This window comes from Phocoena phocoena, chromosome 15, assembly GCF_963924675.1.
Source record: "Phocoena phocoena chromosome 15, mPhoPho1.1, whole genome shotgun sequence".
In the NCBI taxonomy this organism is placed as follows: Eukaryota; Metazoa; Chordata; class Mammalia; order Artiodactyla; family Phocoenidae; genus Phocoena; species Phocoena phocoena.
In genome coordinates this window covers 41,072,981-41,099,572 of record NC_089233.1, presented here as the reverse complement: position 1 = coordinate 41,099,572, position 26,592 = coordinate 41,072,981, and the positions used below count along the sequence as shown (strand labels likewise).

The 26,592-nt window shown below is 42.9% G+C and overlaps 1 protein-coding gene across 1 annotated transcript in view; it reads right to left on the bottom strand.

The window, feature by feature from the left end:
- CFAP61 (cilia and flagella associated protein 61) overlaps positions 1–26,592 on the bottom strand; it is a 250,975-nt gene that overhangs the window by 125,652 nt on the left and 98,731 nt on the right. Inside the window, exons 13-16 of the mRNA XM_065892819.1 lie at positions 20,086–20,212; positions 15,589–15,666; positions 13,259–13,465; positions 10,263–10,397 (exon numbers count right to left, since the gene is read on the bottom strand). Coding sequence (XP_065748891.1) covers positions 10,263–10,397; positions 13,259–13,465; positions 15,589–15,666; positions 20,086–20,212 — 547 coding nt within the window. The remainder of the gene's footprint in view (positions 1–10,262; positions 10,398–13,258; positions 13,466–15,588; positions 15,667–20,085; positions 20,213–26,592) is intronic.

The following is a 26,592-nucleotide window of genomic DNA, read 5'->3' as shown; positions in this document are numbered from 1 at the left end:
CTGACCAGACAGCCTGGGCTTTTATCGGAGGTCCTTCCTGTAGAGCCGCCTCCAGGGGCAAATCAGATTCCGGCCGCAGAGTTGGAGGGTGCATTGCCTGCATTACGGGATGCAGGTGGGAGGTTGAGGCACAGGAATCCCTAAAGAAGCTCCAAGCACACGCGTGAGAAGAGCCGCCCGGCCCACGGGGCAGGAGCCACCCTCTGACACACGCCTGCTCTCCCAACTGTCCTTCCCTGCCCTGGTCCCAATTCCAGAAGGACCGGAAATACAGCTAAACAAGATCAAGAAGCCAACAGGCTTTCTTTCCGAAAGCTAAATAATAATAAGCTAAATAGATGCTAAGCGGAGGGCATAGTGAGTTAGAGAGAGCAAGGAGGCCCCGCCCTCCTTCCCCAGCTACCGGCTTCAGTGGAGATATGGGGAGGACGGACTCTAGTCTTTAGATGACAACTGAGTTTGAGTTTTGATTATTACACAAAATAAAACTGGACATTTTATAGAATTAAGACCATGTTTTGTGATTTGGAGTGACCCACTGTAACTACCTAAAACTGACCGGAAAAGTAACAGGACTTGCCCACTCTCTGTCCAGGTCCATGGGAAACCCGGCCCCGGGGAACGTATTCTCAGGGGGACTGATGGGAGACAGAGATCAAGGGGACTCATGATTATTCCCACAAGTCCTGCTGGATTAATGTTCAGTTACATAACCAAACCTCTCCTAACCTCAGTTTCCCCCACTGAAAAATGGAGAAAATAACACATGAACTTCTCTGAGAATGTGGTAAGATAATCCAAGTGGGCACATAACACAGAGCCTGGCACAGAGGACAAGGAGGCCACCCTAACGACGCTCTAGAATACACCGTGACACGCGAGATGTTCTCAACATCGGAAGTGAAAAGGCTTGTTTCAAAACGCTATGTGCTGCAAAGCTGCTCAACATCACTAATTATTAGAGACATGCAAATCAAAACTACAATGAGGTATCACCTCACACCAGTTAGAATGGGCATCATCAGAAAATCTACAAAGGGAACGCTCTTGCACTGTTGGTGGGAATGTAAATTGATAGAGCCACTATGGAGAACAGTATGGAGGTTCCTTAAAAAACTAAAAACAGAACTACTATATGACCCAGCAATCCCACTACTGGGCATATACCCAGAGAAAACCATAATTCAAAAAGACACATGCTGGGCTTCCCTGGTGGCACAGTGGTTGAGAGTCCGCCTGCCGATGCAGGGGACGCAGGTTTGTGCCCCAGTCCAGGAAGATCCCACATGCTGCAGAGCGGCTGGGCCCGTGAGCCATGGCCGCTGAGCCTGCGCATCCGGAGCCTGTGCTCCACAACGGGAGAGGCCACAACAGTGAGAGGTCCGTGTACCCCAATGTTCATTGCAGCACTATTTACAACAGCCAGGTCATGAAAGCAACCTAAATGCCCATCAACAGATGAATGGATAAAGAAGTTGTGGTACATGTATACAATGGAATATTAGTTAGCCATAAAAAGGAACAAAACTGAGTCATTTGTTGAGACGTGGATGGATCTAGAGACTGTCATACAGAGTGAAGTAAGTCAGAAAGAGAAAAATAAATATCGTATTTTAACGCATGTATGTGGAACCTAGAAAAATGGTACAGATGAACCAGTTTGCAGGGCAGAAGTTGAGACACAGATGTAGAGAACAAACGTATGGACACCAAGGGGGGAAAACCGCGGTGGCGTGGGGATGGTGGTAAAAAAAACAAAACAAAACAAAACCACTATGTGCATATAACTCCATATTTAATTTTTTTTCACAGAAAATAATCTAGAAGTGAAAACACCAAAGTATTAAGAAAGGTAATCTATAGCGGATTGCAGGTTTCATCCATTTTCTCTTTACTTTTTTTTCCCCTAAAATTTCTCTTATCAATATGCACTGCTTTTGTAACCACATATATTATTTTAATCAAAGGGAAAGATGTAACTTCCCTAGTGGGCATCTGCAGCTCTAATTGTCCCCTTTGTCGTTTTATATCCCCAGCTCCTTTAAAATACACAAAGCAAAGCGTCCTGTTGGCGGGCGTGCTTTTCCTCCCTGAAGGCGGATTCTGAAGAAGCCACTTAGCTGCGAAGGCCAGCTCCTGCCTGGTAGCTCGGGTCCACTCGGGAGCCTTGCTGGGCCGTGGCGTCCAGAGCTCTGCAGCTGGCAGCTGGCGCATCCCGAGGCCCTTCTGGACCTCCGCGGCCTTCATTACCCTGGCTCTGCAGGGAACAGAATGCATTTTCCCCCTACTGGGTTGTGGCGAGAACCCCATCAGCATCTAAGAAAGCCTCAGAATTTTTTTTTTTTTCTGTTGGTAGCTGTTTTAAAAGCAATAACATTATTAAAGGTGGGCTGAAGTGCTGGACGTGCTGGTGTGAAAAACAGAAAGTCCTCCGCGTCACTCCTGGGGTTTGGATGGGCATTCCCTGTGCTGCAGGAGCTCTCTGAAACATTTGTGCAGGCCCCTGGGAGGCTGATGGGCCAGAGAGGGTGAGGCAGGGAAGATGAGTGCAGGAGAGATTTTATTTTAGAAAAACTCTCTGCTTTCCAAAGAAATGAAGCTTAGATTGGTGGTGTACTGCCAAATACGTGTATGGTGCTCTCCCAAAGCTGTGAGAAAGCTCCACTCCTGAAACTGAAGGAACAGTCAGGTTCACGGCTCAACCATGGCCTTGAGCTGGCCAGCACCTCACCACTTACTAGCAGTGATGCTGAGCTGATCTAAGAATGAGAGTACAAAATGGTGCCATCCCTTGGGAAAATGGTTTGGAAGTTCCTCAAAACATTAAACCTAGAGTTACCATATGACCAAGCAAGTCTATGCCTAGGTATAATACCTAAGAGAAATTAAAACATATATCCACACAGAAACTTGTGCACAAATGTTCATAGCAACATTACTCATAGTCGCCAAACAGTGGAAACAACTCAAATGTCCATTAACTGATGAATGGACAAGTAAAATGGTGTATGTACACACAACAGAGTATTATTCAGCCATAAAAAGCAATTAATGGGAACTTCCCTGGCGGTGGTCTGGTGGTTAAGACTCTGTGCTTCCATGCGCTCGATCTCTGGTTGGGGAACTAAGATCCCCCATGCCGTGCAGCACGGCCAAAAACAAAGGAATCAAATACTGATACATACTGCAAATTGCTTGAACCTTGAAAAGATGCTCAATGAAAAAAGACAGTCACAAATTCCACGTATTGTAGAGTTCAGTTATACGAAATGCCCAGAAAAGGCAGATTCATAGAAACAGAAACTAAAATAGTTGCCTAGGGCTTGGGGTGGGGGGATAGGGAGTGACTACTAATGGGTTTCTTTTGGGGAGAGGTGACAAAAACGTTCTAAAATTAGATGGTGATTGTTGCCCAACTCTGTGAATATATTAAGAACCAATAAATTGTTCAATTTAAGTGGGTGAATTGTATGGTAGGTGATTTATATGTCAATAAAGCTGTTAAGGCGGGGAGGGAAGATGGAGGAAGATGGTGTGGCGGGGGAGAGAGAAAGAGATCAACTCTCCTATAATATCTATCCTAGAAAACGATGATAAGATACAGGATTGATTTTTGACAATACTGAGATGTTAAGAAGTAACTTTACTTTTCACAATTTCTTATCACACCCTAGAGACCTCCTTTTGCTACTCTACCACAACTCAATTTCGAAACAGCGTCCAGGCGGGTCCATCACGCTGCCAGCGCACCCCCACCCACCCCTCACCTCCTGAATAAACCTTCAGTTGCTCATCCTGGGCATTTACTCGAGGGTTTTCTAACAACACCGTGAAGCCACACATAGCATGGAAGTGAATCTTGAAAAACGGATAATGTGACCCACATACGGGTTTATTATTTTTTTTCCACCTTTCCCAGCAGCTGCCACTATAATTTCAAAAGGTTTATAACAACGAGCTGACACAACAAAGAGAGACATGGAGATAGCCTGGATCAGCTGCTGTCCAAAAGCTGACCCCAGGGCTCTATCCTGGACCCCTGTGTCTGCTCCCAGCCCAGCCAGGGTCAGGCTGGCACAGGAACAAACCCAAGGCTGGATGGCTCAGCCAGGAGGAAAATCCAGCTGTTCGGGCGGAAAGCCGATTATCTGTGGGTCACCTTTTGATTATGTAGCTGGTGCCAAACATCTGGGAGATTCCAAAAGGTCTCTGTCAAGCCATCTTCCTTTTCTGTGGTTTGGTTTTCCTACAATAAGCCATGGTATCACTGCTTTAACTTTTTAGATAAGAGAGCATATATAATGGTATGAGTTTTGGCATCCAACTGCCTGGGTTTGAAGCTCTGTCAAGAATTCGCCTTTGGACAAGTCACTTACTCTCCCTCCTGCAAGCCTGTTTTCTTTATGTACATTGAAGACGACAGTAGCAGTAACTATTTACAAGTGTTGATATGAGGATTAAACAAGATAACTCATGGGAAGCCTTTAGCGACAGCATGTTAGTAATAATAGTAGTAGTTGCTGTTTATTACCCTGTAACCTTTCTAAGAGGGAGGAATGTGATAACAAGGAGAATAAATCACTGATTCATAAGTCATTTTGATGTACACATATACACTATGTACAATACTAAACTAGATAGTATTCAAAGAATTGGAAAGAAATGACCATACAACTTGTATTCGTTTGAAAAAGAAAAAACCTCACAAAGGAATTTATGTAAATTATTCTAAGAATGTCAGAGAAAAGGGTTCATCATAAATAGGAGGAAATGCATTTCCCATAGGTAGGGTAACTGTAGGAAATGGCGGGGAAGTGGCTTGAAAAAGCAAACTGGACTCATGGCGGTGATTTGAAGTGGGTTAATTTCATTTCAGGAAAATATCACCATGGTCACATTAATAATGTTCAGTGCATATATGATGTTGAAAAATATGGGTTTGCATTTTTAGAAACTTCTACCAAGGAGATTCTAAAGGGCTAATTTAAACACACACACACACACACACACACACACACACACACACACAAGTACAACCAAGGAAAGTCTAACGCGGGCAGTGAAAGTTTCCAAGTTTAAGGAAGGGGTTGGAGAAACAATTAAGCTGGGGAAGATCTAGCAGGTGCTGGGAGAATAATGCAATTTCCTAGGGCAGCAGATGTACAAGTGAAACAGTATCCAGCAACAGTCCATCAGATGGTAATTATAGCTGAACTGGGGAAGAACAGCCCAGATGAAAGGGGCGATTCAAAGGGTAACCGAATGCCAGAGCGTGACATCTTCCTGAGATCACACACTAGGAAAAATCGGGCCAGCACTTAGCTCCAAGAAGGGGGGTTAAACAAACCGTCATTTTTCTTTTGTAGAAGGACAAAGGGAAAACGGAGGCTTCAAATAATTCATTAGTCGAGATTTAAACAGACCGTCACCAATAAACAACCACAAAAAAAATAACAGGTGTTGATCACTCTGAAAGTCTGATTCCTGAGATGATTCTGTCATCTGAAAGAAGATGGATTGATCTGGTACAAAAAAAATTTGGAAAAAAAAAAAAGGAGAGGTGAGTTGACACTCTAATTCTATGAATACTAGAAATCAACATAGAGAACCAAAGTGATTGAAGTGGATGATGGGGAGCATCTCTTAATACTGAAGCAAAGGTAGGAGCTTTTTAAGTTCAAAGCACATTTTCTGGTGTTTAATATGACAAGTAAGAGTCATTTAAAACCCCAGTCTTGGAAAGGAAACCATGCCTCCGACCAGACACATTCCCTCCCAAAGGATTCCGCAGAACAGATCTGACCCCGGCGGGGCTCAGGGACCCATGCAGCCCTCTCCCATCCCTGGTTTAACCAGCCCTGAGCAGTCCCACGTTAATACCGACACTGGGCTGTACGCTCCCCGAGGACAGGGCCCCTGTCACGGTCATGTTTGAATCCCTACGGGGAGGCAGGAAGGACAGCAAGCCAGCTTGCCCGAGGAACCACCCGAAAGTAAGCGTGGGTCAAATTGGTCCACAGTCTGTAATTAATATGGCCATCAGTTCATTCAGCCAAATTCTGAGCACTTCCCGGATCATAGTTCGCATGCAAGTGGGCCACACTGATTCATTTCATTAAAAATTCCCATCATAATAATTCTCAGAGTGCAAATGCCCAGGCCAAGACAGCCCATTCAAGCTAAGAAACAAATCTTCTCGGTCCATGCCACGTGGATTACGGTTAGGAAAAAGCCTTCTCTTATCCACGTATCTCTGCTGGTTGACTGTGGCGACATGATGAACCTTCCGGGCCTACCTCGGTGATGTGTGATGAAAACCATTCACATGTTTTCCAGGTCGTTTCTTCTGACCTGACACGGGGCATGCTGTCAATTGATACGAATGACAGGGACAGTTTGGTGGCAGGGACACCGACTCATCTAAAGCAGGCAGCAGCTACCTGACCTTGGGGCGAGGGGAGCACACTACCCTACCACGCAGTGACGAATTTCAATCTCTGCTGGCTTGTGCCGGAGTCAGATTGGCAACGCACCGACATGAAACGCGTTCTATCCCATTACTCATGCCTGAAGTGATCTGTTCCCTTGAAGACTGGCTTCCTAGGTGAAAGCCAGGGAACCGATGGTCAGTCTGAGATGGGATAAAAAGTATGAGAGGCCAGTGCCCAGCGAGAGCAGTGTGCGGACACGTGAGGGCGCTGAGGGTTGCTCGTAGCTCCGGGCAGAGGGGAGTGGAAAACGTAAAGGGACAAAGAGAGATTCATTTAGTAAGACAATCGTTCAACTTCAACGGCTGCAGTACTATTTGCCCTGCTAAGAAATCAATGTGCTTAGGACCCTGTAGAAAGTCCTCCAAAAAATTTTCCAACTGGCTCACCTTGACTCAGATAATCAGCCTAAAACATTAAATCCGCCTACAATGTTTTATAAAATTTAAAATAATGTTAATGTAGTATTTTAACGTTTGAATGTCTAGGCTCATCCCATGTGGATTATGCTCTCGATAATCCTCTGGTCCAACTTTAAGATTTCTAACATTTTCACTAAACCTTGTTTACTAAATCTAAATCTTTACTAAACCCTTCTCAAGAACAAGTATAACAAGCAGCAGGAAAGTACTTCTTAAAAAGTCAGAATTCACCAATACAGTAAACAACACAGCACAAAGTGGCGGATACGAGCACCAGCCCCACCCATCCGGTAAGTGGTTGTCTTCCTGGAGCAGGGATTTAAAAACCCATCCTTGGGGACTTCTCTGGTGGTCCAGTGGGTAAAACTCCGTGCTCCCTGGGCTTCCCTGGTGGCACAGTGGTTGAGAGTCCGCCTGCCGATGCAGAGGACATGGGCTCGTGCCCCGGTCCGGGAAGATCCCACATGCCGCGGAGCGGCTGGGCCCGTGAGCCATGGCTGCTGATCCTGCGCGTCCGGAGCCTGTGCTCCGCAACGGGAGAAGCCACAACAGTGAGAGGCCTGTGTACCGAAAAAAAAAAAAAAAAAAAAAAAAGACTCCGTGCTCCCAATGCAGGGGGCCTGGGTTTGATCCGTGGTCGGGGAACTAGATCCGACATGCACGCCGCAACAAAGATCCTGCGTACTGCAACTAAGACCCGGCGCAGCCAAAATCAATCAATCAATCAATTAATTAATTAATTAAACAAAATCTATCCTCTGCTAGGTCTTGAAATAAGCCGGGGGCTCTGTGGGGACACAGCACAGAGAGACGGCCATGAAAAAGCTTATTAAATGTAAGCAATGATTTCAACTCATAACAACCTGGGAAATCATGATAGGATCATTTTATTTTATTTAATTTATTTATTTATTACAAATTTATTTATTTGTGGCCGCGCTGGGTCTTCGCTGTTGTGCGCGGGCCTTCTCCAGTTGCAGCGAGCGGGGGTCACTCTTCAGTGCAGCGCGCGGGCCTCTCACTACAGATGCCCTTCCTGTTGTGGATCATGGGCTCCGGGCGCGCGGGCCTCAGCAGTTGTGGCACGCGAGCTCAGCAGTTGTGGCTCGTGGGGCTCTAGAGCGCAGGCTCAGTAGTTGTGGTACACGGGCCTAGCTGGTCCGTGGCATGCGGGATCCTCCCGGACCAGGGCTCGAGCCCGTGTCCCCTGCATTGGCAGGTGGACTCCCAACCACTGCGCCACCAGGGAAGTCCCAGTAGGGTTGTTTTAAGTGAAATAAAATATTTTCTCTGGCTTTTTCCCCACCAGGAGCTACAGCTCACCTCAAAGTCATCCAGGTCTGTAGGTTCCCAGGGTTGGGGGTGGGGTGAGGATGGGGAAGCTCCAGAGGTTCAGGAACGCGGCTCTTGATACCAGGTGGCAGCCCCGTGCTGCTCCCCGTCCCCCCAGCCATACCACTCACGCCCCCTGGGGACCAGCTGAAGGTGCTGGGGCTACGGGCTGCCGCCGACGTGTGAGGGCTTCTCTTGGCCTGGCCACGTGGTCTATCCCAACTCAAAGGCATATCAGCAGTGGCTGCAAAAGGGCAGCACCTCTCACACAGAAGCTACATCTCTGTACTTTGTACCTGTGGCCCCTTCTCCTGGGATCAGGAGGATGTCACATTAGCTGTGTTTCAGTGACAGATACAGATGAGGCCACCCTTCCTGACCGCGACACACTCTCTTGGCTGTCATTCCAAAAGAATCCAATCCCAGGATCTCCACACACCAGCAGACCACCTGGTGGTCGACCCCACAGTCCTACAGATTTGCCCGGGGCCCCTTCCTCTCTAGAGTGTGATGCTGGGGCCTTGCTACCTAAGGACACACCTGTGGTCTTGGATGAAGTGATGACGTGTATCTGTTGCAAGATGATAAGGGAGGAAGGAGAAGTGGGTGAGGCTGTAGAAGATGCAAAACTGGCCAAGAGTTGAACCCTGTTGGAGCTGTTCCTGCACAGCCCATCATGTGGGCTGTAACACGTGCCCGTCTGCCTGCAGAAGCTTTTAGAGCAAGTGGGCAGAGTAATTCTGTGTCTGTTAAACCTAGTGATAAAATAATAGGACCTGAATTTGGTCTCTGTTTTTAATCTCCTTCTAGGAATTCACGTTTCACAAAACTATCAGTCTATGAGGGACTGTACATTAAAAAAAGAAGACGAGGTCCCTCAACACAGACAGAAGGAGAATCCCTGCTTTGTAGAACTTGCTCTACTTTTGTACATGCTTCACATTTTCCATAATGAAGATCTGGGTAGAGCAAAAGAATTGCTATTCGTTTTTAGTCTCTACTCAAATACAAAATTAGAACTTAGAAAATAAATACAAATTTATTTTTTATTTTACAAATATAAAGACTTAGGATTTTACATAGGACTTAGAGCAGCCTGCCTCTAAGATGGGTCTTGGTGGACCCACCCCCCCCATACGTAAAGCAGGAGCTGGGGGCCGTGAGGTGACGCATGTCCTGCAAAACTGGGGTGTTGATTTGAGCACCGTTTCCAGAACCATTTTTAGCTCCTTTGCTAAACGTTTGGAGAGTTTAAACTTTCCACTTTCCTCCTTTCTCTCTCACAAAGAACAAGTGTCGGCCCACTGCGGGGCGTTTTTCTACCGTATTTAAGTGGAAGTGTGCACATACAGTACAAGCCTACATGTAAGTCAGCCTGACAAAGTCACGCTTCCAGCCAAGTACCTGAACACGGCTCTGTGTATGGCTGTTTACGCGTACACTTCCACTGAAAGCGAAATCTAGGTTCTGTTTGGTCCCTTTTCCTGTTCTGGTACTAAGAGTGTCCCAGGGCTGTGCACTCTAAGCTCAAAGCCCCCGCCACCCAGGACAGCTGAGACGTTCCTGTTCATCACGCGGACTCCCCCAGGAGGAGGGAACAAACCTAGCTCAGGACTCAGCCCCAAACGTCCTCACGCTGCCAGACCTAGGTTCTCAAACCGAGAAAGCAGAGCATGAAGGAAAGGGGAGTCTGCTTTGGAGCAAGGGGTCTAAACCCAGAAAGATGCTGGGAGGTGGACCCCAAGCCACTGGTACTGAGGCGCAGCAGCCCGCGGCGGCGTCCCCCGTGTGAGTGGGGGTGGCGCGTCACGAGGGACCACATGGCGTCCGCTCTGCTCCGGGCTCGCTGCGGAGGCACCACCCTAGGGCAGGGGCCGGTGGGAGGGAGCCTGGGCTCTGGGATGAAGGAGCAGCCGTTGGGCTCCGGCTCCGCGTTTGCAGCGCCGCCCCATCTGCCACGCCCGCCCGCCCGCTCGCCCGCGCTGGCACTGCGCCCCGCCTGCTGCCGCCGGCTACCCACCGCGTCCCTGGAGACCTCCTTTGATGGGGCGTTGATGCCAAGCTTTTCCAGGGGATAGACAATCTGTCGTCGGGGCCGCACGGGAACCAAGTAGTGGAGGGCGGACGTCAGCGAGTGGGCGCTGGAGCTCTGAAACTGGGAGACAGCGACCTCGATTTTAGGGGGAATAGCGTGGGAGCCGCGCGCACATTTGCCGGCACGCGCCTCGACAAATACAAAACTCCCAACCCGGCCAAACCGGAGAGGGGGGGTGGAAACCAGCAAATAAACAAACATACTCTTCGACCAGAGGAATGAATTGTAGATAATGCCTGACACTAATGAAGATAATTACGGGAGTAATTGCATTACTATCTCTGTGGGAATGACAGATAAACAAGTGGTTTGGTTTATGGGATTTTTCAGCACAAGTATTTTCCCCAGGAGGATATTCTTCTCCGTAGTGATCATGAATCAGCTCGATTTGACCCCATTAAGCTGTGTTACCTGCGTCCTGGTAACCTTTGCGTGTTTCACACAAGCTGCTTTAAGAAGGCACATAGATAAAAATGTCATCTGAGGGGCAATAGGGCGCAGATGTGAAAATCCTCATGTTTGTGAAAGTCACTGCTACTTCAACTGGATCTTTGTTGATCAGATAAGTGTTTTAAAACAAAAGGATAAAACCGGAGAGTGGGGGAGTGGAGGGGGGAGGGGGCTGGACCAGATTATTCTGCTTTATATTAATACTAAATTGTGAGCTGGATTTATGCTTACTGAAATGGGCTACAATAAATCATGTTTTAGGTGAATGCTTTAAATATTAATTTTATCCAAGTTTTAGACTTGGCAGAGAAAACTGAACATGGTGATCTTTATTTCTTTCACATTTATGAAATCTTAGGGGTTTTGGTGAAACCCCTAAGCTTTGGGTATTTCAACTGTGTAAACCTCAAACTGTCAAACCAAAAATTTTTAATGAGACATTTACCGAATTTAACCTGGAAAGCAAAGAAAGTAAAACGGAACTGTAGCTGTAGTTTAATAAATGACGTGGTTTACACATGACTTATTTGTGGTTCTAAAAATAGCCCCTAGGCCTTTCTAAGAGCTTCTGGAAGGGATTTCTAAAATTCTTCACTATTGAACTTCACTGCCTGATTTTACACACTGAGAAACAGAACCCAGGGATCTCTAGCCAAAGCTGTGTTTTTAAGCCTGGAAGAGCTCTCAGTATATGTTCTGGCAGGAGGGTGTGGAGAAAACCGTCTTCATCATGTCAGCCGAAAGCTCACTTGTACTGCAGTCAACTGGGGATTTATAGCAGAATTTGGAGATTCTTACCTGTACTATTTGGTATTGCTTCTTGCACTTATTTAAATGTACGTGTATAAATCAACTAGAGGTGCAGACAGAGAGGAAATCTGTTTCCAAGTGTGTTTCTATGTTATATATACAATAGCGCATAACATGGTCCTAATTCCACACCATGGAGGGAAATACGTGAACACTCAATGAGTTCAGTTCAAGTCACCATTTTTTAGGATGCATGCAAAAGGACTTTCTACCAACTGGGCACTGGCAGGAAACACTGGGAATAAAAACTGAGAATGTAACATCACATCCGTAAAGGTCACCAGATTGGCACTTGGCCAAATGTGAAGTACAAAGAAATTGTGCAGGACCAGGATTTTCAGGCAAAACTGTTAAACTTCCCATGTCCCAGGTTCAAATCTGGGGCATTCACATTGCTGTAGGGCTGCATTTTGACAGGAAAAAAATCATCACTAGAGCATATTCTACATTCGCTACCTATCTTTTCCATGTTTTTTCTTCTTTCTCCTCCATTCCTTCTGTTTTTCCCCAAAAGGCATTTGTCAAATAAGATACATTGGTAAAATTACTGTTATGTGTATGTACCCATATACCTTAGATTGTTTTTAAGTTTAATAATTCAGAGCATTTAAAAAACCCACTTAGCTCACCATGGTAACTAAGAAGAAACGTGACAATGTCAGACTCTAGGCAGAGCCTAAGAAAGTTTTTGGTCACGAATGGGATCTTATGGGACAATTTCTACCTAGGGGGGTAGAAATTTCTACCTGGGGGTTCAGTTCTCAACACCCCTCAAGTCTGCATCAACACTGTCAGTGACAGAGGGACCATCTTGCAGGAAAGAACTGCTTGGGGATCCAGCTCCAAGAAGCCCTTGCCTGTGAGCAAGCAGGACACTGCATGTGAGCACGTGTGAGCACGTGTAAGTGTGTGGGACCCTTCTACGTAACAGGGCTGCAGCTCTGAACAGGACAAACAGCTCCAGCTTTACGGCACAAGACAATGTGAGCGAGTGAGAAGTGCTATGAAGGAGACTGAAGCAGGATACACGGAAGCAGGAAGCAAGAGCTTGCTATTTGTGCACAATATACATAATGTATACACAGTAGACGCGTGTTTGTTATAGAAGTATTGCTCTACGTAAGTACAAGTATTATGCAGACATAGAGGTATCTCCTACATAAAGGTTACATCAATAACACATATCTCCACTTTTTATCCATCACTTTTATGGGGATGTTATACTGCTGTTTTGCAATACCGTGATAGCACACCAGTATTAAGGACTGAGCTAATTTATTCTATGGGTTCACTACTAGAACATTCTTTGCTTGAAGAACATCATAGGACATTTTGGCATTCACTAATTCACATGAGAAATAATTTGATTTTCACATCCCTTAGAGTGTTTTTCCGTAGCTTTCAGTGTCTGCTTTGTAGATATGGAAAAGCCAACGATTTGTTCTACTAATTATATGGGTTGTGATGGTTTCAGAAATTCAAAGCCTTCTGGGTTTTCACTGTAGTGTAAGAAAAGGACCAAACTCAATATGGCCATTTGAAATTCAGAGCCACATTATAATCAAAATACACGGAGTGAAGAAGAAATAAAATATGGCACACGACACAAATGACACCGTGACACAGATCTGCTGCAAAAGTGACTTAAGACATTCTTTTACCTTGCCTTCCTTGGCTCGCGGGTAAACAGGGTAGTAGAGACAGGACTTATATCCTAAACGGAGGATCTCCTTCAGAAAAAACTTGGTGTAGTGCTGAAAAATGGGGTTCAGGGCAAAGTGATACAGGTGGCCATGCTCTTTGCGCTGGTGGTAACTAAAGTATATGAAGTCTTCAATATTGTAGTGGGATCGTATGTACTCTATATCCTAAAAAGAGATGTGAGAAAGGACACCTAAGAAGATTTTAAACAAACGGCATGCGCTTTCTGAGAAACATCATTTAAAAATGACTTTAGGTACAATAATGAGAGACGAGTTTTCCCTCCTATTATTTACTATCTCATTTTCATTGTTAATTTTTTTTAAAGGTAAAACTTATGTTTCCTGAAAGTCACTTGTTTTGATGGCTTAGAGCTTTGGGATTTGCTCCTCACAGCTGTGCTAAAAACCTGGAGAGCCTTGAGTCCCTGCTCATGGACAGCCTCCCAGTGGCCAGAGCAACGTAATGGAGAAGCAGATATACACTACCGTCAAAGAGCCCATGCCAACCATCCACACTGATAGTCTCTCATTCATGACATGGAGAGACTTTTGGGGAAAACTGACGAATACAAAAGACCAGTTAGAGAAACATACAACTCACTCCAGAGGAAACAGAGGTTATCCAGCAAATGGAGGAGAATTTTTTAAAAATTCTACTCAATGTCCTCAGAGATACCAAAAAAGGATCTCGCATAAAACATAACAAACAAGCTCCTACAAAAAAGGAACAATAAGAGAACAAGGAAGAGACTTGGAAGTTAAACACATGAACTCTGAAATTAAAATTCCAATAGAAGGCCTGGATAATAGGCTAGATGTGGCTGAACAGTAAATTAGGAATCTGGAAGATAAAATCAAGAACAACTCCTAGAATGAAGAATAAGAAGTACAAGAGATTAAAAAGTACAAGAAGAAAGGTAAAAGACAGTGAAGGGTCACTTCCATCCAAAAAGGAATGGAGAATAGAGAAAATGGAAGGGAAGAAATCATTAGCGAAATCATAGAAGAAAGATGTTTCCAAGCTCAAATCAGGCATAAGGTACTTCATAAGAATTTTTGGAATAAAAGGGAAAAACTAATTCTCAAGAGAGAAAGCAGACATACATACATTTATTTACATCAGACTGTATTTTATCTGTAACATTGGATACTGGAAGATAATGAGAGTAAAAACATCAACACTCTGATAAGAAATAATTTGCATATGAATTCTATTCACAGCTGAACGAGTGTTCAAGTGTGAGGACAGATGAAAACTTGTATATGTGTGTGGACTCAGAGACCCTACCCTCTTCCACTCACTCTCCAAGAATCCTTAAAGATATATTGAATCAAAAGAGAAATGAATCCAAGAACAAGGATAGTTTGAACACATTAGAGAAATAAAGTCATACGAACACCTCAATAAATGCCGAAACACATTTAATAAAATTCAACACCCATGCGTAACAAAAACTTTTAGTAAACTAGAAATAGGAGAGAAGCTCCTTAACATGAGAAAGGGTATCTTCCAGAAGCCATGTTCCCAGAAGGGAAGTCTCAATATTATAATTATCAGTTCTGCCTAAATTGTTCTGTAAAATCTACATAGGCACAAATAAATTCATAGTAAGTATTACAAGGTTTATCTGGAAAAGAAAACACCCAAGTTTAACCAAGAAACTTTAGGCAAAAAATATAAATATGAGAAGACTTCCCCACCAGATACCAAAGCACGTGATAGTGCAATAGATATCAACAAATAAATCCATGGAACAGAACAGAGAGTAAAAATAGACACAGACACATGGAAATTTAATAATATAAAGGCAGCATTTTAAATCAGTAGGGAAAGAATGGACTACTCAGTAATAAATACTTTGGAATAATTGGCTGTGCACTGGGACAAAATAAAATTAGATGTCCACTTACACACACACGCCCGCACGCACACGATGCATGAAAATAAGTGCAAGGAAGAACGCTGGAAGGGATAAATGCCTAACTCTCAATAGTGGTAATCCTTTGGGGAGGGAGCTGGGACTTGTTTTTGGTGGTGGAAGGTTATTTGAATTTTTAGATGGTGAATGTTTTCATGTACTCTTCGTAATATTTTAAACATTTTGAACCGAAAAAAAAATGGAGACTTGAAAGGCTGCCCAGTGGGATGCAAGCAGATCTACAGCCTTCAGAAAAAGAAGACATTCATCCTAAATAAGTAAAAATGAAACTTCAAAAGAGGCATTGTGTGCTAATTCACGAGAGGAAAAGGCACAATCAAGGGAAGTAGTATCCACTTCACAATTTACCATTTCATCTCTGATCACTGCAATGCCAACTACTTGTTCTGCAACTTCGGCTACAAATGCCTGCAGTGGAGTTCCATCCTGACAAGAGAAGCAGATATTTTAAGACCCTAAAAAATATTGCTATTAGTGTTTCCGTTAGCTGTCAATAAAGGGTTTCAACCATGATCACATAACGACAACGATAAAGCCACCATCCTATCACCACTTACCTCTGGGCCAGGTAATAGGTTAAATGCCCTCTTTGTATGCGTTTAACCCTCACTTCAACCCCTCTGAAGTAAGTATTACCATTACATCTCTACTTCATTTACGAGAAAATAAGCCCTGGGAGGCTGCCTTGCCAAGATCTCCAGCTGGTACGGGATGGATCTATTGATTCAAACCACATTCCTTTGACTGGGAATCTGCTTTCTTTAGCATGACATCAGTGGTTCTCAAACACTGTCATCCCAGGCCCCCTGCGTCCTGAGGATGCTAAAGAGCTTTGGTTCATGTATGTAATGTCTACCACTATTTTCTATATTAGAAATTAAAACTGAGAAAATTTTGAATTCTTTGATTAATTTTTGTTGAATTTATTAATTAAAGCACATGTTTTAGTTTGATAAAAATATTTAGAGAGAAGAGTAGCATTGTTTCATATTTTTGCAAATCTCTTGAATATCTGGCTCAATGGAAGACGGCTGGATTCTCACACCTACTTCTGTATTGTATTCAATCTGTTGTAACATGTTATTTTGGTTGAAATATACGCAAAAAAAAATCTGTCTTCACAAAGATACATAGTTGGAAAAGGGAGAAGTATTTAAATAATATTTTCAGATAATTATGGATATTCTCCTTTGATGCGCCACCAAAACTCAACATGTAGTAAGTAGTGTTTTAAAGATAAGTTGCAATGTGGCTCTGAAGCCATGTCAGTGAACTTTGTATACCCTACTACATTAAAATGTATTGGTCTCTTTTGCACTTTGAATCTTTTACCCATGCATGATTTTGTAACATCGTGTACTGTCTATCTGGAAAATATTGATTCACCAAGCTTATGCAGATTTTCCAAACGTTGACCTATTTCATTACAAAATATCAAAACATTGTGTTTGGTAATATCACCGCCAGTCTCATCAGAAAAAGTTTTTTTAGGTTTTGGGAAGCTGTCAAGCTCATGATGGCAGATACTGACTTTCTAAAAGTCTAATTCTTTCTTGAAAGCATGGACTTTATCATGGGGGAACACATGCTGTCAGTTGTTTCTCTGGAGTGACACTCTCACCTCACTCATTTTTAAGAAAAAGTCTGCCAACTCCCCAGGACTGAATTACCATATTTTGTCTGCCAGCTGTTCCGTGACAACGGTGCTGCTTCAGCCTGCAATTCAAACAACTGCAGAAACATTTTTCTTGAAACAACCAATATACTTCAGTCTGCAGCCAAGAGCGGTGTGCGCACGTCTCATTTTGCTACACAGAATACTGCAAATACATGTACTCAAGGGCTAAGAGTTAGTAAGCTAATGTTTACAGCTTCAAGGGAAACTGGCTTTCCCTTTTGTTTGAATTTTAATTAAATGTTTATGGAGATAGTTGCAGATTCACCAGCAGTTGTAAAAAACAATACAGAGAGATTCCTTCTACACTTTGCCCAGTATCCCATAATGGTAACCTTTGCAAAACACTAGTATCATATGACAAGCAGGGAACCCACACTGATACCATTTCGCATGCGCGCACGCACCCACGTGTGTGCGTATTAAGATCTATGCAATTTTATCCGCTGTGTAGGTTCATATGTCCACCACTGCAGTCAAGATACTGAACAGTTCCAACACAAGGATTTTGTGGGTTGCCTATTATACCACAGCTACCTGCCTCCTGCCCCACTTCCATCCTTAACCCTGGCAACAAACGATCTGTTCTCCAGTTCTAAAATGTTGTCATTTCAAAAATGTCATATAAGTGAAATCATACAGTATGTAACCTCTAGGGACTGGCTTATTTTTCCATTTAGCATAATTCTCTGGACATCCACCCAAGCTGATATATGAATCAACAGTGCATTCCTGAATAGTATGGAGGGTCCCTAAAAAACTAAAAGTAGAACTAACTACCATATGATCCAGCAATCCCACTTCTGGGCATATATCCAGAAAAGATGAAAACTCTAATTTGAAAACATACATTCACCCCGATGTTCACAGCAGCACTACTGACAATAGCCACGACATGGAAGCAATCTAAATGTCCACCAACAGATGAATGGATAAAGAAGATGTGGTACGTATATACAATGGAATATTACTCAGCCATAAAAAAGAATGAAATTTTGCCATTTGCAGCAACATGGATGGACCTAGAGATTACCATAGTAAGTGAAGTAAATCAGAGAAAGACAAATACCATATGATATCACTTATTTGTGGAATCTAAAAAAAAATGATACAAATGAACTTATTTACAAAACAGAAACAGACTCACAGACATAGAAAACAATCTTATGGTTACCAAAGGGGAAAGGGGAGGGAGGGATAAATTAAGAGTCTGGGATTAACAGATACACACTACTTACTATATATAAAATATATAAACAACAAGGACTTACTGTATAGATACACATATATTTATCTGAATCACTTTGCTGTACCTGAAACTAACACAACATTATAAATCAACTATACTTAAACAAACAAACAAACAAAACTGGTGCGTCCCTTTGCACTGTTGAGCACTATTCCATGGCATGGAATTGCCACAGCTCACCCTACCCATTCCCCTGTTGGAGGACATCTGGGCTGATTCCAGCTGCTGTGAACATTTGTGACCAAGTCTTCATTTCTCTGCGATAAATGCTCAGAGATAACTGTTGCATGTTTTTTGTTTTTTAAGAAACAGCCAAAATGTTCTCCAGAGCAGGGGTACCATTTCACATTCCCACCAGCAGCATAGGAGTGATCCAGTTTCCCCGCACCTTCGCCACACCTGAGTGGTGTCACTCTTCTTTGTTTTAGCCATTCTCCTGGTGCACAGTGACATCCCGTTGTGGATTTTCTGTTCCTGTTGTTGCTGTGAGTGCATCGCAGCAAACTCGAAGGCCACTGGGAAGTTTGGTGACACTGCTTCAATCCACACTGAGTTCCCTGAGGTTTTGCCCACCATTGCCTTTCCGCTGAATATCAATTCAGTGGAAAAGGAAAATAATTTCTTACTCTTACTCTGAGCATAGTTTTTACCTCATAGACTCCCTGCATGTGTCTTGGAGACCCCTGTGTCAGCGAGCCAGGAGGGAAGGAACAAACAAAAAAAGAAACAAAGAGACCAAGACAAACCAAAACAAACAAACAAAAAACATGTGCTGGAGGGAAGTTTTACTTTAATTCAATGCCTTTATAAATATTAAACATCTCACCATGTTTAGTGTTTGTTGTCTCCCTCTTGATGAGTTTAAAATTAACTGAGAGGTTTATCCAAAAGAGCCCATAACTGGGAACTCGCCAGATGACCCCAGAGGTGGAATGAAGAAATACATTGAGGTATATTCATGCAATGAAGTAGCAATACTTTACAGCACAATGTGGATGAATCTCACAATCACTGCTGAGCAAAAGAGGCTAGATGTCAGAAAACACACTGTATGATCCCTTTAAATAAGCTCCAAAGACAGGCATCTATGGTCTTAGAAGTCAAGGTGGTACTAACTGGGGGAAGAGTGACTAAATGAGAGCTTGAAAGGGACTTCCAGTGGGCTGGGGTCAGTCTGTTTCCTGAAACAGGTGCTCGTTATGTGGCATATTCAAACTGTGAAAGCCATCAAACTTTTTATTGGTTATGATTCAGTGAAAAAATCTTTTTAATAAAATTCATGAAGAAGTAATTAAGCATTTCCCTAGCTACATGCATTGTTCCATGTCTGGTGAAGTTAACCGGCCTGGTCCTTAAGAAAGCAGTGATGACGTTAAGGACCACTGCTAGCTTGCCCTCTGCAATGGCAAAAGTACAGTACAGTTAACTGTACTAGAAAGAGAACCCAGCATTGGTCATACAGGATCTTCCCAGCCAATCCAATCCTTGAGGATGCAGCCAGCATCTTCAAGGGTATGGACAGACCCATCACCCAGAAGGGCAAAATGGGGTGCTGCTGGGATGGGCACCAGGCACCCCAAGGATCCACTAACCTTGGTCAGATTTGCCTATTCCAAGCACTGAGATCTAATTTTGTTATATTTGTCTAGATCGAGTTCAAATTTTCTAGTCCCGTGATAAGAATTTAGGGCATCTGATCAGCCCTCATAGGGCCACTAGTGAGAAGAATAGCCCCACTTCCTTAAACCTCAGTTTCCTTGTTCTTTTCTTCTCCCTCCCACCTTCCAACCCCACCTCTGCCTCTCCCCACCACACGATTCTCCAACTAGGTCCAAGGAAACTTCGGGGTTGAATGTACATGGGTCATAATGGTCCCAAAACATGAGGAAAAGAAGTCAGTCTGGTCATAGCAGGTACTTACAGGGTCCCTGCGAGCCTCGTTGTACTGCTGTAAATCTTCCAATATGCTTTTACCCAGCATGAGGGTGCTGACGAGATTTTCAACACCAGGAGTATCCAAGAGAGTGGCTAATCTTATTTTAATGGTCCTGGGTAAGGAGAGACACATTTTCTTTTTCAGGTTAACATACTAAAATATGTATTCCATCCTCCACCCAAATGGAGACAGAATTGTAACAGATCACACTTATATAAAATAATATCTGGTAAAATATTTTTTATATAACATTGGGGTTTGATTAACTACAAAAGTAATTCTTCATTCTAGAAAACCTGGAAAACACACATTTTAAAAAGTGCAAACATTGTAAATCAACTATATTTCAATTTTTTTAATTTTAAAATAATTTAAAAATAAAAATTTTAAAAAGAGAAAGAAAAACAAAGAAAACCCAAAGTCAGAAGAAGGAAGGAAATCATAAAGATCAGAGCAGAAATAAGTGAAATAGAAATGAAGAAAACAATAGCAAATATCAATAAAATTAAAAGTTTGTTCTTTGAGAAGATAAAATTGATAAAACTTTAGCTATACTCATCAAGAAAAAAAGGGAGAGGACTCAAATCAATAAAATTATAAATGAAAAAGGAGAAATCACAACTGACACCGCAGAAATACAAAGGATTATAAGAGACTACTACAAACGACTATATGCCAATAAAATGGACAACCTGGAAGAAATGGACAAATTCTTGGAAAGGTACAATTTTCCAAGACTGAACCAGGAAGAATTAGAAAATAGAAGCCGAACTATCACAACTAATGAAACTGAAACTGTGATTAAAACTCTTCCAACAGGGCTTCCCTGGTGGCGCAGTGGTCGAGAGTCCGCCTGCCGACGCAGGGGACACAGGTTCGTGCCCCGGTCCGGGAAGATCCCACGTGCCGCGGAGCAGCTAGGCCTGTGAGCCATGGCTGCTGAGCCTGCGCATCCGGAGCCTGTACTCCACGATGGGAGAGGCCACAAGAGTGAGAGGCCCACGTACCACAAAAAACAAACAAAAAAACAAACAAAAAAATCTTCCAGCAAACAAAAGCCCAGGACCAGATGGCTTCACAGAATAATTCTATCAAACATTTAGAGAAGAGCTAAAATCCATCCTTCCCAAATTCTTCCCCAAAATTGCAGAGGGAGGAACACTTCCAAATTCGTTCTACAAAGCCACCATCACCCTGATACCAAAACCAGACAAAGATATCACAAAAAATGAAAATTACAGGTCAATATCACTGATGAATATAGATGCAAAAATCGTGAACAGAATACTAGCAAACAGAATCCAACAACACATTAAAAGGATCATACACCATGATCAAGTGGGATTTATCCCAGGAACACAACGATTCTTCAATATATGCAAATCAACCAACACGATACACAATATTATCAAATTAAGGAATAAAGCCATATGATCATCTAAATAGACAAGGAAAAAGCTTTTGACAAAATACAACACCCATTTATGATAAAAACTCTCCAGAAAATGGGCATAGAGGGAATCTACCTCAACATAATAAAGGCCATATATGACAAACCCACAGCAAACATCATACTCAATGGTGAAAAACTGAAAGCATTTCCTCTAAGATCAGGAACAGCACAAGGCTGTCTACTCTTGCCACTCTTATTCAACATAGTTTTGGAAGTCCTAGCCACGGAAATCAGAGAAGAAAAAGAAATAAAAGGAATACAAATTGGAAAAGAAGAAGTAAAACTGTCACTGTTTGCAGATGACATGATACTATACATAGAAAATCCTAAAGATGCCATTATAAAACTATTAGAACTAATCAACGAAATTTGGTAAGGTTGTGGGATACAAAGTTAATGCACAGAAATCTCTTGCATTGCTATACACTAACAATGAAAAATCAGAAAGAGAAATTAAGGAAACAATCCCATTTACCACTGCAAAAAAAAAAAAAAAAAAAAGAATAAAATACCTAGGAATAACCGACCTAAGGAGGCAAAAGACTTGTACTCAGAAAACTATAAAAAGCTGATGAAAGAAATCTGAGATGACATAAACAGATGGAGAAATATGCCATATTCTTGGATTGGAAGACTCAATATTGTGGAAATGACTATACTACCCATAGCACTCTACAGATTCAATGCAATCCCTACTAAACTACCAATGGCATTCTTCACAGAATTAGAACAAAAAGTTTTACAATTTGTATGGAAACACAAAAGACCCCAAATAGCCAAAACAATCTTGAGAAAGAAAAATGGAGCTGGAGGAATCAGGCTCCCCGACTTTAAACTATACTACAAAGCTACAGTAATCAAGACAGTATGGTACTGGCCCAAAAACAGAAATATAGATCAATGGTATGGGAAAGAAAGCCCAGAGATAAACCCATGCACATATGGTCACCGAATTTATGATTAAGGAGGCAAGAACACACAATGGAGAAAAGACAGCCTCTTCAATAAGTAGTGCTGGGAAAACTGGACAGCTACATGTAAAAGAATGAAATTAGAACGCTACCTAACACCATACACAAAAATAAACTCCAAATGGATTAAAGACCTAAATGTAACACCAGAGACTATAAAACTCTTAGAGGAAAACATAAGAAAAACATTCTTTGACATAAATTACAGCAAGATCTTTTTTGACCCACCTCCTAGAGTAATGAAAATAAAAACAAACAAATGGAACCTAATTAAACTTAAAAGCTTTGCACAGCAAAGGAAACCATAAGCAAGACGAAAAGACAACCCTCAGAATGGGAGAAAATATTTGCAAACGAAGCAATGAACAAAGGATTAATCTCCAAAATATACAAACAGCTCATGGAGCTCAGTATCAAAAAAACAAACCCAATTAATAAATGGGCGGAAGACCTAAATAGACATTTCACCAAAGAAGACATACAGATGGCCAAGAAGCACATGAAAAGATGCTCAACATCACTTAGTTATTAGAGAAATGCAAATCAAAACTACAATGAGGTATCACCTCACACCAGTCAGAATGGCCATCATCAAAAAATCTACAAACAATAAATGCTGGAGAGGGTGTGGAGAAAAGGGAACCCTTTTGCACTGTTGGTGGGAATGTAAATTGGTATAGCCACTATGGAGAACAGTATGGAGGTTACTTAAAAATCTAAAAATAGAACTACCTTGTGACCCAGCAATCCCACTACTGGACATACACCCTAAAAAAACCGTAATTCAAAAGGACACATGTACCCCAGTGTTCATTGCAGCACTATTTACAATAGCCAGGACATGAAACAACCTAAATGTCCAATGATAGATGAATGGATAAAGAAGATGTGGTACATATATACAATGGAGTATTACTCAGCCATATAAAGGAAAGAAGTTGGGTGATTTGTAGAGATGTGGATAGACCTAGAGACGGCCATACAGAGTGAAGTAAGCCGGAAAGAGAACAACAAATATTGTATATTAACGCATATACATGGAATCTAGAAAAATGGTACAGAGGAACCTATTTGTAGGGCAGGAATACAGATGTAGACGTAGAGAACAGACATGTGGACACAGTGGGGAAGCGCGGGGGGGACGAATTGGGAGATTAGGTTTGACATAAATACACTACCATGTGTAAAATAGGTAGCTAGTGGGAACCTGCTGTACGGTGCAGGGAGCTCAGCTTGGTGCTCTGTGACAACCTAGATGGGTGGGAGGGAGGTCTAATAGGGAGGGGATATAGGTATACACATAGCTGATTCATTTCATTGTACAGTAGAAACGAACACGACATTGTAAAGCAATTTTATTACAATTCAAAAAAATAAAATTAATTTTAAAAGTACAAAGAATAAGGTTAAGAAAATCACTGATTATACCCATTAACCAGACAACACAATGTCACACTTTAAATTTATTTAATTTAAAATGTTCAGCACCATGCTTTATGTCATATTTACATTGTACCTCAAGCCAAATTCTTCCCCCAGTTTTCAAAGTACGTTAAGAAGTTTAAAAAATTACACTGAACCCAGGCGGGCTTCATGAGTCTCAAAATTCTTACTAATTTTATTTTTGATTTCGTGTTTTTACGTGAAGTCAAGTAGGACAGTGGAGCACGTCCGGGGCTTGGAGCCTTGGTTCACACGTGGTACCCACCTCGCACCAGCACCCGTGATGGTTTCTCCCCCATCTGTACCTTGCCCCTGGCACCTCCCCGACCCTGCCCTGTGACTGCTGCCACCCTCTGCCAGGGGTGACGACTGGGTTGCATCGGGGAGCCCCATGTTGAACCATCCCGCTCCACCCTCACTGGGGTCCTGGACACGGGCATGGGGAGGATCGAGGTCAGGTGTGTGCTCCTGGAGTCTAATCAGAGCAGGGTGGTGGCCGTCCTCACCCAGGGTCCCCCCCAGGGCAGGCAGTGCCACGCTGTTTTCGGCAGGCAACTCAGTGTGGAACTCTAGCCCACCCCGTGCCCAGGTATGTAGGGCATGCCGGTGCCTGTTTGCCACGGGATGGAGCCGTGGGCGTATGCGAGGGGGACATGACCTCTCCACCTTAGGCTGGAGTCCCACATTTTCGTTTTGTAATGGGCCCGGCATACGATGTAGGGTTCATATAATGCATGCTCTCCAGTCATTGGGGTGTTATTACCAAATAGAGCAGGGCTACTCCTCCTACTATTAATAAAGTGAAATACTCTAACCTACTTAGCTTTCACTTGTAGTGAATATTTGTGCTTACATTTTAATGCCTGCTTCCGTTCTATTTGCCAAGAACAATCTACATCTATAATTAACTGATAGAAAGATGGTCAATTTACTATCACATTAATAATACAAATAGTATGAGCAATTTTTAAGGGTAAGGTAAGAACTTGATTCTGATATGGCCACCTTATGCCAAAATCTAGCTCAGATGAATTAAAGATATAAATGTAAAAAACAAGACCACAAAAGTACTAGGAAAATACCCAAGGGAAGTAAGACCATATGTTCACAGTAAGAATTAAAGATATAAATGTAAAAAACAAGACCACAAAAGTACTAGGAAAATACCCAAGGGAAGTAAGACCATATGTTCACAGGAAACCTTGTTCGTGAATGTTCGTAGCAACATTATCCATAATAGTTCCCAAAAATGGAAAGAACCCAAATGTTCATCAACTTCTGAAGGGATACACAATATGTGGTCTATCCATACACTGGAATATTATTCAGCCACAAATGGGAATGAGTACTGACACAGGCTACAGCAGGGATGAACCTTGAAAAGTGAAAGAAGGCCACATACTTTCATTCCATTTATATGAAATGCCCATAATAGGCAAGTGTATAGAGACAGGATGTAGATTAGCTGCTGGGGGCTGGGGGGGACAAGGGGACAGGGGTGACTGCAGCATGGGTAAGGGGTATCCTTTGGGGTGATGAATTGAGAATGTACTAAAAACAACAGAACTGTACACTCTGAGTGGGTGAATTGTATAGTGTGAATTATACCTCAATAAAGCTGTTACAAAATACACATATATACAATACCAGAGAAAGATGAAGGGAAAAGGACAGGGGAATGGCGATGAAAAGTCAAAAGAATAAGCTGGTGCAGCACATAGTATCAGGTAAGTTAGACCCCAAGGCAAAAAGCATTATGAGGAAAAGAGGGTCTTTAACTATAAAAGTAAAAGTTCACTAGGAAGATATAACAATATCAAATCTGTAGAGATCTAACAATATAATTTCAGAATACTGAATTAAAAAACTGACATAACTATGACAAGAATAAGACGAATCCCACCATCATATTGCTAGAGTTTGAGACACTTTGCTCACAAATTGGTATCGGGCAAAAGATATAAAATACTGTTGAAGATCTGGATAAAGTTAATCTAAAGGATCTTGCTTCTCCCAAATGAAAACACCAGGCCCTCTACCTGTCATCTCGCTCTTACCATCCCAGAGCCTCTGGCAGCTTAGTCAATGGCTGCTCCATCCTTCCTGTGGTTCAGGCCCAAACCCTTGGCTTAGTCTTGGTTCTCTTTCTCGCACGCCTCACTTCCCGGCAGCACGTCAGCTGGCTCGCCCTGAAAATGCACCCAGAACCCAACCACTTCTCATGACCTCGGATGCTGGCGCAGCCACCAGTACCTCTTGCCTGGGCTGCTGCAGCAGCACCTCGATGGGTCTTCCTCACTCCCACCTCTGCCGCCCGACACTCATCCTCAACAAAGCAGGTAGAGTGATGCTTATAAAATGCTAGGTCAGTACTTCCCTGGTGGTGCAGTGGTTAAGAACCTGCCTGCCAAGGCAGGGGACACGGGTTCGATCCCTGGTCTGGGAAGATCCCACATGTTGTGGAGCAGCTAAGCCTGTGCGCCACAACTACTGAGCCTGTGCTCTAGAGCCTGCGAGCCACAACTACTGAGCTCGTGTGCCACAACTACTGAAGGCCACACACCCCAGAGCCCGCGAGCTGCAACTACTGAAGCCCGTGAGCTCTAGGGCCTGCATGCCACAACT